The following is a 17,091-nucleotide window of genomic DNA, read 5'->3' as shown; positions in this document are numbered from 1 at the left end:
GGGGGGGGGAGGGAGAGAGGCACTTGATACTGGCACTTTTTTTGTGGTGGTGGGGGGGGGGGGGGGAGATGGCACTATGATACTGGGACATGGGGGGGGGGGGAGGCACCTGATACTGGCACCTGGAGGGGAGAGGGGGGGTTGGCACTTGATACTGGCACATGGGGGGGGGCACCTGATACTGGCACATGGGGAGGGGGGAGGGAGAGAGGCACTTGATATTGGCACTTTTTAGTGTGGGGGGGGGGGGAGATGGCACTATGATACTGGGACATGGGGAGGAGAGAGGCACTTGATACTGGCACATGGGGGGTGGGAAGGAGAGAGGCACTTGATACTGGCACATGGGGGGAGATGGCACTATGATACTGGGACATGTGGGGGGGGAGAGGCACTTGATACTGGCACATGATAGGGGCACTTACTGGCACATTATTGGGGGGCATTATGGGGGACACTAGGCCGGCAGCCTATCAGAGGCCGGACACTGAGCGGCATCTACTGGGGCACTATATATGGGGCATTTTATACTGGTACATTTTGGGGGGCACTAGCAGGAAGGGGGGAGAGGAGCACTATGGGGGAAGTTACTGGGGGCACTATATAGGGGTATTTTATACTGGCACATTTTTTGGGGCACTATGGGGACATTAGCTCAACTGGGGGCATTACAAGGGGGTATTTTTTGCACTGTCACATTATAAGGAGAATTATTACTACTGGGGGGGGGGGGCATTATGGTGGGTTTTATTACTGTCCCATGGTATGACCCCCTAGTAGCGGCACCAGCCTCTCCCTGCTCCGCTGTCCCTCTGCCCCTTCTCCAAATCCTTATTATAAAATCTTTCTCATTAGGATAAAACACAACATCAGCTCCGCCGAGCCCCCGGCCAAAGTGTGGAAGTGGCGTCCGAGATCCCCAAGGACCAAGCCATGTAACTGTAAGTGTTCATGTGGAGTATGTTTATGTTATACACATATAGCTTACACTGTGCCCCACAATATACAGTATACCGCTACACTGTGTCACACAATATACAGTATACCTCTATACTGTGCCTCACAATGTACAGTATACCTCTATACTGTGCCCCACAATGTACAGTATACCTCTACACTGTGCCTCACAATATACAGTATACTGCTACACTGTGCCACACAATGTACAGTATACCGCTACACTGTGCCCCACAATATACAGTATACCTCTACACTGTGCCCCACAATATACAGTATACCGCTACACTGTGCCACACAATATACAGTATACCTCTACACTGTGCCTCACAATATACCGCTACACTGTGCCACACAATATACAGTATACCGCTACACTGTGCCTCACAATATACCTCAACACTGTGCCACACAATATACAGTATACCGCTACACTGTGCCTCACAATATACCTCTACACTGTGCCACACAATATACAGTATACCTCTATACTGTGCCACACAATATACAGTATACCTCTATACTGTGCCACACAATATACAGTATACCGCTACACTGTGCCAAAGGAGTGGGGTTTACACAGGAGGAGGGAGGTGCGAAGCGCGCTGAGGGGGGCCCTTACAAATATTTGCTGTGGGGCCCAGTCACTTCTAGTTACGCCCCTGAATAGGAGTCTTTCAAAAGGACACTACAATGAAAATCCATCATAATTTACGCTCTGCTGATCCTGTGGTAATATCACAATGCAAAGGATGATGAACTACTGTAATTTTGGACTCTAAGACGCACCGGACTATAAGACATACCTAGAAGGAAAATAAGGGAAAAAAAAAAAAAACCATTTTCATCACACCTCAGATCAGACCCCCAAACTCAGATCCCTATTCCTCATCAGACGCCAAAAATCAGCACCCCCCCCAGCACCATCTGCCTCAGATCATACCCCTATCAGCCTCAGATCAGAACCCCCAACCTCGATCAGCCTCAGATCAGACCCCAATCAGACATCAGATCAGACATAAAAAAAAAAAACATGCAGTCATGGAGGATTAGTGAAAAGGAAATTACCGGTAAGTAATATGGTTTTTTCCTTTCATCCTCCATGACGGCATACCATGACATATAACAGATTAATATTTATCTAGGGAGGGACTATGGCCTGCAACACCTTCCTACCAATGGAAAGCTCCTGACTAGCCCTAGTATCCACCCTGTAATGCTTGGTAAATGTATGAGGGCTTGACCATGTCGCTGCCCTACAGATTTGCTCTAATGATGCGTTTGCTTTCTCAACCCAGGATGTTGAGACAGATCTCTTAGAGTGGGCTGTCAAAGACTTTGGTGGAGGTACTCCCAGCGGGATCTATAAGATTCAGATATAGTCATCTTTATCCATCTGGACAAAGAATTTTTTGTGGCCCAATGACCTTTATGCGCCCCTAGGAATTGTACAAACAAGTAATTTGATTTTCTGAAATGCTTTGTGGCTTCTAGATAGAACAAGATGGCCCTACGCATGTCTAGTCTGTAAAAACGTTTCCTCTCCTTCCGTTTTGGGGTCTGAACAAAATTATAAATCAAACCTACTAATGTCCCTAGGACCAACTTACAACTTTTAATCCTGCACCTCCTTAATCCTAAAACTTAACCTTTAAATCAATAAATTATTCAACACATTGCTTGAGGTTACTTTTAAAATTGCCAGTTCGTCCCTGCATTTGTGGATAATAGCTATATTTCCTATTAGTGATCTCCTAACTAGGAATAAACATTGTTGCCTTACTGGCTGCGCGCTGACAGTATTGCTATAGGTACAATGTATCAAGTGTCTCCTACTAGTATTTTGCTAGAGACTGTACTGAATTAAAACATGAGATCCAGTTGCTGAACAAAATGATGGAACAATAATTTCCTCCTGTCTGAAAACTTTATACGACTTTAGGAGAAAGGAATCGTCCAATCTAAAAACAATTCTGTCCGGCAAAACTGTAAAGAATGGCTCCACCATTTCTAGAGCCTGAATTTTCGCTTACTCTACGTGCCGAGGTAATTGCCACTAAAAATAGGGTTTTTAATGAAATATACTTTAGCTAGGCTTCAGACAGAGGTTCAAAGGGGGCTATTGTCAATCCCAAAAGAACTAAATTAAGATCGCAGGGGGAAACCATAGGTCTTAACCTATCCGCCCCTTTCAAAAAACAGATGACCCATGGGTGATCTGCACTTTTTTCATCAAACACCGAACTTAATGCTGATATATGGACTCTTAAAGTATTTGGACGCAACCCTTTCTCAAGTAAATAAGGAAGGTCCCGGAGACAATTGAGATCCTCTTTTAGCTCTTCTTTATTGATCAGATGATAAAAACGGACATAGCCACTTCATACATGGCAAGAACGTTGACGCGTTTCGGGTGAGTACCCTTAGTCGTAACCCTTTCTCACCATGTCCTCAAAGGGAAGGGCATTAGCCCCTTTAACTAACTTTGATAGTGACACATCCACTTTTGGGCAGGAAGGTAATAAGACCTCATTCTCTTCACTAAAGGGAAGGTGACGTCTAATAGTTTGGGGGATGGATAACTTCCTATCTGGAGTCTTCCACTCCCTTTTTATCAATTTATGCATGTTTTTGTGGACTGGGAAGACTCTCTTTTTCTTTGTTCCAGTCCACTAAACATCTCATCCTGGACGGACCTATGGATCTTCTCATCCCAGAGGTCCATGGTCACCCTGACCGCTTTGATTAATTATTTTGTATCCTCCGAGGAAAAAAGAAAAAAGAAAACTTTAAAATTTCGTATCAGATCCAGAGGAATCAACAGAGTCAAGACTTTCTGAATCTGACTCCTGCTCTGAATCTGAAGATGAGCTGAAGTAAACAATTTTAGGTTCTCTATGCTTAGAGGTAGATGGATCAGGGACAGCAATAGGATTTTCAGAGAGGGCAGAACGCATCTCCTCTCTGATTACATCCCTTAATTCTTCTCTGATAGAAGGAACCAAGTCCTTGGCCATATTAGTAGTACATTTTTTGCAGAGTTTTTTACTGCATGAATCTGGTAATTTTACCGAACATAACGCACATTTCCTAACTTTAGGACTAGATTTAGCTCTCTGAGCCCCATTCTTATCACTCTGCATGCATACAGGAAGAGAGGGAGACAGAGGTACAAGGAGGTTAGCATAAATAATATATATATATACAGCATCCCCCCAAGTGGAAGTAACTTACAACAGTAGGCCCTTGAGAGGTCATTATTTGGCTTGTACCAAGTTCAGACATGCGGTCTAGCCCCTGAACCTCTAACCCCTTTAAATAACTCTTACCTGCAGAGCTCAGATCAGAGGGCGACTTCCGCCTTGATCCTGCACGCCAAATCAAGCTCCGCCTCCTCAGCGTTCGTCACGAACACTGGAAGTAACTGCTGGAACGCATCCACATCCGGTGATGTCATCGAAAGTATTGGGTTGCGATGAGGAGCTTTTAAACAACAGGAGGAACTGAGTGTCTGGTCTGCACATGGCCATCCACGCCTGGCGTGCAAAATGGTAGGTAAGGAGCAGGGTCCCATAGACTATCAGTACCTCAAAAACCCAACTAGGGCATGGGTGCTGCCTGCTTCCCTCATGTGGAAAGGCATCCAAATTAAAATCCAGCCTGCCTTACACAGAAGCGGACTCACAGCAAATGCCATGAGGATAATCCATCTCCCACCTGGAGGGACAGGAAGACACTGAGGAGGAGCTGGAGGAGGGTCAAATTTATTCTTCCTGTCCCTACCTGGATGGAGGAGGGTCATCTCTCATGGTATGCAGTCATGGAGGATGAAAGGGGAAAAAAATAAAAAATAAAAATAAAATAAAACTTACCTTGCTTGCTCCAGATGGCGCTGCCACTCTCCAGATCCAGGACTCACTGTTTCCGCCTCTTCTTCTAGCCCACTGTGCACCAAGACCGGACATTGCGCAGTCAGAACAGAGTGCAGAGTGGGACCCAGAAGAAGACCGGGGAGAGCGAGTAGAGCCAGTGCAGCTATTCATTAAAGGGACTGTGCCACGAAAAATATTCTACAGTTCTCAAACCAGCACTTGGATCTGAATACTTTTGTAATTGCATGTAATTAAACATTTTGCATAGCCACGGAGCTATTCAATAAAATGTATAGGTATAGCGCCACCTGCTGTTTGCTCTTTTTCAAATTTCTCCATCCTGCACACCGAGATGGAAGTACATGCTCAGTTCTATCCTTTAAATGTCACCAGCTACATCAAAAAGCACACGCCCCCAGAACTGCCAGCTTCAAATAAATCTAGCAGAACAATTGGAGCAATGAATGGGGATCCATGTGAGGTACAGGGCTGGTTCTAGCTTTCTTAGAAATAAATTCTCACGTACTATAGGATGAATGGGATAACCCCTTTAAAGATCCCAAACCCTTTCACTGCACTGCTCAGATATAAAACCCACTAAGGCTCCATTCACACGTCCGTAATAACGGGTCCGCATCCGTTCTGCAAATTGTGGAGCGGGTGCGGACCCATTCATTCTCTATTGGGACGGAATGGATGCGGAGAGCACACAGTGTGCTGTCTGCATCCGCATTTCCGGAGCGCGCCGTTAAACTTCCGATCCGCGGCTCCCACGAAAAAAATAGAACATGTCCATTTCTATGGGGGTGCCGGCCGGGTGTATTGCGGATCCGCAATACACTACGGAAGTGTGAATGGAGCCTAAGGATAAGAATTTAACACAACACTTGTGGTATTTCTGATTTTTACTTAATGGTGCTCTATGTGGAGCTCCCTGTCAAGAGATATGTTTTAATGTGAAATATATTGGTACCGGGATACTAGGTTATCCCTCCTGCTGGAACCATGAGAATGGGGAGCCTGACTGCACTGAATGAGTGAAACAGTGGCTGAGCTGCCGTTCCTTTCCTTATGGGACAACTGGATATACCAAAGTATAGTTCTTGATATTTTTCAGAAGTCCCATAGCAAATTAATGGATTGCCCCACGCATGTCCTACCCTATTGCTATAACTATGGGGGTCACAGCAGTCAGACCCCTACCAAACAGATGAATATCCCTTAGGCCTGTTTCACACTGGCGTTAATGGCTCCAGCAAGCTGTTCTGGCAGGGGAACAGCCTGCCGAATCCGTAACTAGTGTGTGCAGCTGTGCACTGCTGGAAGTCCGTCCGGACCCATTCACTATAATGGGGACTGGCGGTGATCCAGATGTAGTGCGGTAAATATGCAGAGAGAAGTACAGAATGAACACTGTTGGCCTTCCGGCAGTGCATGGCTGCAAACGGTAGCCATGCTGGAACACTAACACCAGTGTGAAACAGGCCTTATGCCATGGATCGAGGATAAGTTTATATCTTGCGACAAGCCCTTTAATACATAATATTACAGTATGTAGGGGTCCCAGCTCTAAATCCCCACAGATGTTACAGCTGGACCTGTAGATCCTGCTCACTCGTAGGTCACTGAAGCTGGCGTCCAGGCTGGCCCCATAAATGCTCGATTGGAGATAAATCTGGTGACCGGGCAGCCAAGGAAGTGTTGGAATCTGGTGGAGACATTCCTGGGAAAGCATTGCTGTGTGTGGATGAGCGTTATCCTGCTGAAAGATGCCAGTTAGAAGCCCTGCCATGAGGGGAACATGTGGCCGCAGGACGTCCTGCACATATCACTGAGCTGTTAGTGTCCCTCATTTCACTACTAGGGCTGACCGACTGTCGTATGTGATGGCTCCCACACCAGTAGCTGGAGCAGTGTGTCGCTCACACCAGTAGCTGGAGCAGTGTGTCGCTCACACCAGTAGCTGGAGCAGTGTGTCGCTCCACAGCAAAGGCCGGATTGAAGCGCTCACCACCAGGCCTCCATACTCAGACCTGACTATCATCGAACCCCGAACAGAACCTGGATTCTTCCCTAAAGATAATACAGTTCCAGTCTGTAGCAGTCCAGGCTTCTCGTTCATGACACCACTACAAATCAATGCGACGATGGCTAGCTGTCAATGGCAGGTCACATAATTGGGGCCGTGACACCAAATTTCTTCCTGCTAAACAAATGTAATTGGTCCAGAACAACGATCATGCAGCTCTTAGCCCAATTATGCGCCTCTTCTAAAAAATCTGTCAGCTAGGCAGAATGTCTTTGAATGCGTCGTAGAGGCATACCCAATGTCTATAATCTCTCACCGACAGGTACACTAACGAAAAGTACCCTCTGAGAGCCTTTTTATAGGCCAGTCGGGGTAAACACTTTTACGTCCTCCTGTGGTAGGACCCAGTGACTAATCAGGCCACAACTGCAGTCAGTTACATATCTGCCTGAGACATAACTGCAGCAATCTGACATTTCCATCTGGATGGGTTACTTTTTTATTTTCCGTCAAGGAGGGTGTATTCCCAACTTATTTGTCTGTTGTGGTTGTGAGGGCCAAACTGTAGTGAAATGAATATAGTTTTACACTGACTAGTAATGTGATCTATGTGGAACTGTGGTAATACCAACTGTAAGTATTGGAGCCTAAATGTCAATGGACAGACTGCAGAGTGCTGCAATTAGCAATGCTAATACAATAGACGACATTCAGTGAGAAGCCAATTAGAGGAGCAGAAGAATTCCAGTCTGCTTCCTACGGGCTTAAACAAAGAGTGTACCCACATAGGCAAACAGCGACACAATCCCTGGGTAAATAAGCCGTCTATTTCACTACCATTTTTTTTTTTTATCAGATATTATTAAGAATAAGTAAACATCAGTAGATGCAGAGATGGCGTGTGAAAACAGAGCATCGGATTAGTACAGGACTACTGCAATCCCCAAATCTAGGAAGTTCCTCTTCTGTTACCAAAGCTTCACTACCGATGACAAGGCGACGTGGCTGCTCAGTGAAGACCATTTCATGCACATTCTGGATCATTTCTCTAATGAGGTTCTAGTCAAGCAAAAAAAATTAAGGTCTGCGGCTTTTATTTTTGGTGCCCCCTGCAATCTGACCAATATGTCTTCTAAGAAAAAGAAAAAAGACTGGTTCAGCTCTAACGCACTTTCTGGCTGCACTGGAATGTAAAAGGCCGACTTCTCTCACCAGTCTACCGAGCAAACACTTCCCAACAACAACAGCGATATGTCTGACAAGCCGGAGAGATAAGACGCCCTTTTCCCTTTCTCTTTGAGCATGTGATAAAGACTTGACTGTAGTCTGCATCCCACAGAGCCATTATTACCTGCAGACCGAGGACCAGGAGCTGACAATCACCGACCACTGCAAAGTTTTTAACTTCTCAAGTGTGGAGCTGACAATGAATCAAGCGCAATGAAGTAATCACTACCTGTGGATGGCACATCTGAAAAGGCGATGCCACCTGAGGGGTCTGTTTTACTAAACACTTGTATTCATCAAACTTGTGGAGCATCTTTTCCTAAAACTTTGCGTTATCATCGTTCTTCTGTTATTCTTCCTGGAAATGTATGACTTGGGCTACTTTCACACTAGCGTTAATATTTTCCGGTATTGAGATCCACCATAGGGTCTCAATACCGGAAAAAAACGCTTCCATTTTGTCCCCATTCATTGTCAATGGGAACAAAAATGTAACTGAGCAGAACGAAGTGCTCCAACATGCATTCCGTTCCGTTCTCATACCGGAGAGCACACTGCAGCATGCTGCAGTTTGCTTTCCGTCCTGGGATGCGGAGCAAAATGGACCAGTCATGACCCACAATGTAAGTCAATGGGAACGGATCCATTTTCTCTGACACAATAGAAAACGGATCCGTCCTCCATTGACTTTAAATGGAGTTCATGACGGATCCATCTTGGGTATGTTAAAGATAATACAACCGGATCCGTTCATAACGGATGCAGATGGCTGTATTATCAGTAATGGAAGCGTTTTTGCTGAGCCCTGCCGGATCAAGCAAAAACGCTAGAGTGAAAGTAGCTTTAATTGATAACCAGCCATTGACAATGCTCCTTGTCAATACAGACTGTTCCATTTTAATGCTAAAAGGGTCAGACTGTGAAAGAGCACACACCATTTGTAACGGTAACGCCCAGTTATATATAATCTATATGTTTCCAGGAGGAATAAGTGGAATAGCACAACTGAAAATTAAAAGAAAGGACTCTCCAAAATTGAGGAATACAATCATTTAGTAAAACAAACAGCTTGTGCAGTCACATGAACGTATATTGTTTCGGTGTCCGTTCAGTTTTTTTTTTTTTGCGGATAGGATGCGGACCCATTCATTTCAATGGGTCCACAAAAAATGCGGACAGCAAACCGTGTCCTGTCCGCATCTGTATGTCCTTTCCGTAGCCCCGCAAAAAAGATAGAACTTGTGTAATGTGCTGACAAGGATAGGCATTGTTACAATGGATCCACACAAAAAAAAAAAACCCTGATGCCATACACAATTTGCGGACCGCAAAACACATACGGTCGTGTGAATGTAGCCTTATTTACAAAAAATAACATGTAAGAAATAATATATAATAAAAATAAATAACAAAAAATAATATAATAAATAATATATATGGTAACATTTTGTGGAGACAAAAACAGATCTATCAAACTAAAGCTATTTTATTTTTTATTATGGCCTTCGTTTTATATACATTAAAATGATGGATGCTACATAGTGGCATCTGTCACCCATACAGCTTCGTTATAAAAAAAAAAAAAAAAAAAAAATATTCAGGTCCATAAATATTGGGACATTGACACAATTCTAACATTTTTGGCTCTATACACCACCACAATGGATCTGAAATGAAACAAAATGCGCTCTAACTGCAGACTGTCAGCTTTAATTTGAGGGCATTTACATCCAAATCAGGTGAACGGTGTAGGAATTACAACAGTTTGCATCTGTGACTCCCACTTGTTACGGGACCAAAAGTAATGGGTCAATTGGCTTCTCAGCTGTTCCATGGTCAGGTGTGTGTTATTCCCTCATTATCCCAATTACAATGAGCAGATAAAAGGTCCAGAGTTCATTTCAAGTGTGCTATTTGCATTTGGAATCTGTTGCTGTCAACTCTGAAGATGAGATCCAAAGAGCTGTCACTATCAGTGAAGCAAGCCATCATTAGGCTGAAAAACCAAAACAAACCCATCGGAGAGATAGCAAAAACATTAGGCGTGGCCAAAACAACTGTTTGGAACGTTATTAAAAAGGAACGCATCGGTGAGCTCAGCAACACCAAAAGACCCGGAAGACCACGGAAAACAACTGTGGTGGATGACCGAAGAATTCTTTCCCTGGTGAAGAAAACAACCTTCACAACAGTTGGCCAGATCAAGAACACTCTCCAAGAGGTAGGTATATGTGTGTCAAAGTCAACAATCAAGAGAAGACTTCACCAAAGTGAATACAGAGGGTTCACCACAAGATGTAAACCATTGGTGAGCCTCAAAAACAGGAAAGCCAGATTAGAGTTTGCCAAACGACATCTAAAAAGGCCTTCACAGTTCTGGAACAACATCCTATGGACAGGTGAGACCAAGATCAACTTGTACCAGAGTGATGGGAAGAGAAGAGTATGGAGAAGGAAAGGAACTGCTCATGATCCTAAGCCAGTGATAGGCAAACTGCGGCTCTCCAGCTGTTGTAAAACTACAAATCCCATCATTCCCTGCTGTAGACTGATAGCTGTAGGTATACTGGGAGTTGTAGTTTTACGACAGCTAGCGAGCCGCAGTTTGCCCATCCCTGTCCTAAGCATACCACCTCATCAGTGAAGCATGGTGGTGGTAGGGTCATGACGTAGGCATGTATGGCTGCCAAAGGAACTGGTTCTCTTGTATTTATTGATGATGTGACTGCTGACAAAAGCAGCAGGATGAATCCTGAAGTGTTTCGGGCAATATTATCTGCTCATATTCAGCCAAATGCTTCAGAACTCATTGGACGGCGCTTCACAGTGCAGATGGACAATGACCCAAAGCATACTGCAAAAGCAACCAAAGAGTTTTTTTTAAGGGAAAGAAGTGGAATGTTATGCAATGGCCAAGTCAATCACCTGACCTGAATCCAATTGAGCATGCATTTCACTTGCCGAAGACAAAACTGAAGGAAAAATACCCCAAGAACAAGAAGGAACTGAAGACAGTTGCAGTAGAGGCCTGGCAGAGCGTCACCAGGGATGAAACCCAGCATCTGGTGATGTCTATGTGCTCCAGACTTCAGGCTGTAATTGACTGCAAAGGATTTGCAACCAAGTATTAAAAAGTGAAAGTTTGATTTATGATTATTATTATGATGTCCCATTACTTTTGGTTCTTTAACAAGTGGGAGGCACATATGCAAACTGTTATAATTCCTACACAGTTCACCTGATTTGGATGTAAATACCCTCAAATGAAAGCTGACAGTCTGCAGTTAAAGCACATCTTATCCATTTTATTTCAAATCCATTGTGGTGGTGTATAGAGCCATAAATGTTAGAATTGTGTAGATGTCCCAATATTTATGGACCTGATTGTATACACAGTATATACACACACACACACACACACACACACACACTTTGTTACTGGATATAGTTTATTGGAATAGCATAGGGCACCACACTATTCCACAATCTGACGCACACCAGCCAGGCGGAGGCCAGAAGGACAATCTTTTCGTCTCGGTTTATATAGCTGTGCCTCAGGAGCTTTCCTAGTGTACAAGCTAAACGAACATTACAAATGCAATGTGAACATAGCCTAACAGGGTTTTCTCACAGTGAAACTTATCACCTATTCATAGGATGAGTAATAAATATAAGACTGGTGAGAATCTTACTGTTGGGATTCCCATTGCTTCACTAGGAAGGCCACGGTACAGATATGGCCACATGTAGTGTAAACCCTAAACATTTTCCCCAGTGGAACTGTGTGTATTCGGCTACTTTCACACTCGCGTTTGGTGCAGATCCATCATGGATTTGCACAGACAGATCCGTTCAGATAATACAACAGTCTGCATCCGTTCAGAACGGATCCGTTTGTATTATCTTTAACATAGCCAAGACAGATCCGTCTTGACCACCACTGAAAGTCAATGAGGACGGATCCGTTTTCTATTGGGCCAGATTGTGTCATAGAAAACGGATCCATCCCTATTGACTTACATTGTGCGTCAGGACGAATCTGTTTGGCTCAGTTTCATCAGACGGACACCAAAACGCTGCAAGCAGCGTTTTGGTGTCCACCTCCAAAGCGGAGTGGAGACTGAACTGATGCAAACTGATACATTCCAAACTGATTCGTTTTGGACCGCCCAGAGCCCTGAACGGATCTCACAAACGGAAAGCCAAAACGCCAGTGTGAAAGTAGACTTAAATCCACAGAGTTTACAGTAGTAGCAAAGTGGATGAGATTAAAATAAATCTCATCCCCTCTCTGCAGAGAGCGTGAACAGTGCTGTCCACACAACCTGAAATGTAGCACAGATTTTAAATCCACATTATATAAATTTATGATGCAAATATCTGCCAAACATGTCACCCTTTGCATTGCCGAGAGTGACATCTGTGGCCAATATAGCTTTTCCACAAGGTGGAGCAGATTTTCATCAGATACTCTGAAATAGATTTCACCCCGCTAAATGGGAAGAGCAGTATGGAGCCTATGAGAGAGCACACACACATTGCTTTATGAAACTTTACAGGAGGTACAAAGACTGACAAGAAGGTTGTATGGAGCGGCTGCATGTATGCTTGGCAGTTGCTTTCCTAGAGAACCTCTTTAATTTCCTTAAGGTCATCAGCCAGCACTGAGCCAGGATAAGCTGGGATATGCGGTTCCACCATCTAACAATCCAACATATCGTCGTTGTTTCAATTAAAGGTGTTGTCTCATCATAGACAATGGGGGCATAGGACTAGGATATGCCCCCCATTGTCTTATACGTGTGGGTCCTATATAGAGAATGAAGCCCAAAAAGTGAAGGAGGGCGAACTGCGTATGCGCAGCCGCCCTCCAATCATTTTCTATGGGGCCGGCGAAAATTGCTGAGTGCTGGCTCGGCAATTTCCGTCAAGCCCATAGAAGTGAATGGGAGCGGTGGCCGGTCATGCGCGGTGCTCTCCTATTCACTTCTATGGGGAGCTGGCTACTCCAGCCACCATCTTGCGGGGCTCTGTTCCCAATATAAGTGCGGGTCCCAGCGGTGGGACCCGCATCTATAAGACAATGGGGGCATATCCTATCGATATGCCCCCATTGTCTATGATGAGACAAGGAAGCAAAAAAATTATGAATAAATAAATAAATAAAAATAAGCAACAAAATATTCCTGTTTTTGTAAGCTGGTTTACATAATAAGACAAAAACTTCCCTCAGTGAATAAGGGTTCAGCTCCATTGATTGAGTAGAGGAAGGGCATGTCAAAACATTTTACCTGACAGACATATTTGTTCTTCCATTTGCTGAGCACACACTCATTGCTCTGCATCAGCTCCTGAAGGACAAGAGAAAACAGTCAGCGAGAGAGTCGGCTGTGTACACTGTTACCACTGGTTAAAGTGCTTCAGCTTTTCAAGCAGGCAGAGATTAGCATGCCACATAAACAAAGATGCGACTGTTTTAGAACAGTTCTCCAGACAAAAGCGCTGTTATCATCACTCTGATGCCCGATCCTTTATGAAAATTAAAGCTGCTGAAAGCTGGTTGAAAGGAGGATTGTTTGTTGCCATTCTTGTAACTTTCTCAAAAACGTACCTCAAGCTCCATGATATTGTCCCGTAGCTTTTCTGGGCGCTTGTTCTTCAGTACCCAAGGGATTCCCCGTGCTTCGAAAAATAATAATAATTATTATTATTATAGACTGCTGCCATTTCATTGTCAGAATGCAACTATACACACAGACACCTTCAATGCAATCTTGCGCCTAGGTGTCATTTTTCATAAAGGTTGTCATTAGCAGGTAACAGTAAAAGGGCGCCTTCACACATTGCCGAAGGTTTCAGCGACTGAAAATCAGTTCATGGATTTCTCTTGTATTTAAAAAGATTTTAAGTCACTGAAAATTTCTGCAACAAAATCTGCTGTGTGTGAAGGCTCCCTAACCCAAGCAGAAAGTTTTATGGACCACACCTCTTAGAAATAAACGCTCAGAGTATGCAGAGTCCATACATACCATGTAGATTTAAATTTACACGCACATATCGTCAGAAAAATCACCAGAACTATAAAGGCCCCAAATCTGGTTTTAAAAGGGGGTTTTCCATGTCAGACAATGGGGGGGATATCGCTAGAATATGCCTCCATTGTCTGATAGGTGCGGGTCCCACCGCACCTACAATGAGAACGGAGCCGGGAAATGAACGAAGGGGGCACTGCACATGCGCAGCCGCCCTCCATTAATTTCTATGGGGCTGCCAAAAATAGCTGAGCGCTGGCTCGGCTATAGCCATCTGCTCCATAGAAATGAATGGGAGCATGGGCTGCGCATGCGCGGTGCACTCCCATTCGCTTCATTGGGAGCAGCGATTGGAGGTCCTCCAGCCACAGCGCTCCCTGCTTGTCTCCCAGCGGCGGTACCCGCACCTATCAGACAATGGGGGCATATCCTAGCGATATGCCCCCATTGTCTGAGATGGGAATACCCCTTTAAGATGTTAATTTAAAAAAAAGTAACACCCTAAAAAATACAGGGATTACAGTCCTTGAAAGGTAAGCACACCCTCAAAACCTATAGATTTTATGAAAGCAGGAAAACTGATAAAAGCAACTGTTGTTAAAAGGGTACCTGTCATCAACTTTGTGCTGATCTCACTGAGGGCAGCATACATTAGTGACAGAAATGCTGATGTCAGCGGTGTGTCACTCATGAGCTAAAAGTAAGTGGTTGCCGAGAACCAGCATAATAATTATTACAGCCCAGACCTTGAAAAGAGTCACATCTACCTGAGAAGAGTCCTGGTTATTCCTATTCTCCTGCTCTCTCACCCATCTGCTGATGATTGGCAGTTCTCTCCTAGAGGGAAAGGGAGAAAACTCGGTAGAAGACTGTCAGCCATCAGCAGGTGGGCGGGAGAGCAGGTAGTCATGAATAACCAGGACTCTTCTCAGGTGGCCGGGACTCTTTTCCAGGCCCAGTCTGCAATGATTATGATGTTGGTTCTCGGCAACCACTTACTTTTAACTTATAAATGACAGACCGCTGAAATCAACTCACCTGTCTCTACTTTATTCTGCCGTTAGTATGGGCAGCATAAAGTTGATGACAGGTTCCCTTTAAGAACTGTTAACAGACATGTCCATCTTAGTGTAACTTTGTGACAAAGAGGAATTATAAAAAAAAAAAAAAAGGCATCAAAACAAACATTTGGACCTAAAAAAAGCGATGTAAATGTAACATATTACTCCTTCAAGACAAGTCATTTTTCACCTTCCTGACAAAGCCTATTTTTCCAAATCTGACGTGTTATTTTATGTGGTAATAAGTATGGAATGTTTTTACTTATCCAAGCGATTTGTGACTCATCCCACTTCATATTAGTGGTAAATTTGTGTGTTGCTATGTTATATCCATATTTATTTTAATTTTTTTTATCCAATATTTACAGAAAATTCTGAAAAATTCTAAGTTTTATAAATGTCATTGTATTTTAGGACATTAGAGGGCTTAGAATTTTAGAAGCAATTTAAAATTTTCAGGGAAAATTCCAAAAAAGACTTTATAAAGGACCAGTTCAGTTCTGAAGTGACTTTGAGGGGCTTACCCCATTTTAGAAGCTACACCCCTGAAATTATTCAGAACTGGTTTTAGAAACTTTGCTAACCCTTTAGGTGTTCCACATAATTAAATGTTTTTCGGGCTCCACACTGCATTTGAAGAGTCCCTGAGGTACCTATACAGTGGAAACCCTCAAAAAGTGACCTTATGTTGGAAACTACACCTGTCAAGGAATTTATCTATGGGTGTACTGTTTCGATGCCACAGGCATTTCATAGAATTTAGAAACACTTGGCTATGAAAATCTAAAATGAAATGGTTTCCAATAAAATGTTACATTAGCCCCAAACTTTTTATTTTCACAAATGGTAACAGGAGAAAAAGCACCCCGCTATTGGTTATCCATTTTGAGCGTAAGAAATGGAACAGGAGTATAAGAGTACCATGTGCATTTTGAGGCCCACCGTGGCGATTTACACCAATTGTGCTGACAACTGTAGAGGCTCTGGTGTGAAATAAATGGAGCACATGAGAAGTGGCCCGATTTGGGAAACTCTGCCTCTCAAGGTATTAGGGGGTGGAGTGAGCATTTTGAATGCACTGGTATTAAAGTGAAGTGGACCGTGAAAAAATGAAAATTGCAAATTTTCCAAAGATATGGCATATATGTTGTGCTCAGCTTACGCTGAGACTCACACCACACTACTTGAATTCATAGGCAAGCTCTATTGGGCACAGAAAAGGTGTAAATGTGGATGTAAGCTGCTGTATGGGCACAAGGTAGGGCTCAGAAGGGGAGGAGTGCATATTTTCTGGAATGGTTTTTGGGTGCTACATGACAATCGCAGAGCCTATGAGGTATCCGTGCAGTGGAAACCCCCAATAAGGGACTCCATTTTGGAAACTAATCCCTGCAAGTAATTTATCAAGGGAAGAAAGTAAACTGTTTGGGTATGTTGCACGGTTCAGAAGGGATTGATTTACAGGCGCCATGTTGCTTTAAAACGGCCTCTGGGGTACCACTACAGCCATTTTCTGCCAACCATAAATCTTTTATTTTTCTCCCTATGGAGATATCTCAGGGCGTATTTTTGTGGGATGATTTGTTGTTTATCATTGGTAGTACTTTGGGGCACACAAGACTTTCTGATCACTTTTTTATTTCGTTTTTTTTGGGAAGCAGGAGAAGAGGTAGCAATTCAGCTATTGCTTTTTGGGTTTTGTTATTGCAGCGTGCACCATGTGGGAAAAATAACTAACTTTATTCTGCTGGACAGGACAATTACAGAGATACTAATGTTATATATATTTTTTTTTCTTTTTAAGTTTTACACAATGAAAGCATTTTTTTTAAAAAAAAAAACATGTTTTCTGTTGCAATTTTTGAGAGTTATATAAGATAAAAGTTATATAAGAGTTATATAAGATAAGAGAG

At 43.5% G+C, this 17,091-nt stretch overlaps 1 protein-coding gene across 3 annotated transcripts in view; it reads right to left on the bottom strand.

Moving 5' to 3' along the window:
• Positions 1-17,091, bottom strand: part of LOC122934711 (WD repeat containing planar cell polarity effector) — a 404,198-nt gene that overhangs the window by 322,791 nt on the left and 64,316 nt on the right. For all 3 annotated transcript variants that reach the window (XM_044290369.1, XM_044290370.1, XM_044290368.1), the window contains exons 5-6: positions 13,697-13,767; positions 13,377-13,436 (exon numbers count right to left, since the gene is read on the bottom strand). In XM_044290369.1, the coding sequence (XP_044146304.1) occupies positions 13,377-13,436; positions 13,697-13,767 (131 nt within the window). The remainder of the gene's footprint in view (positions 1-13,376; positions 13,437-13,696; positions 13,768-17,091) is intronic.

This window comes from Bufo gargarizans, chromosome 4 (assembly GCF_014858855.1).
Source record: "Bufo gargarizans isolate SCDJY-AF-19 chromosome 4, ASM1485885v1, whole genome shotgun sequence".
Taxonomy (NCBI): domain Eukaryota; kingdom Metazoa; phylum Chordata; class Amphibia; order Anura; family Bufonidae; genus Bufo; species Bufo gargarizans.
This window is presented reverse-complemented; position numbering and strand designations above follow the sequence as displayed.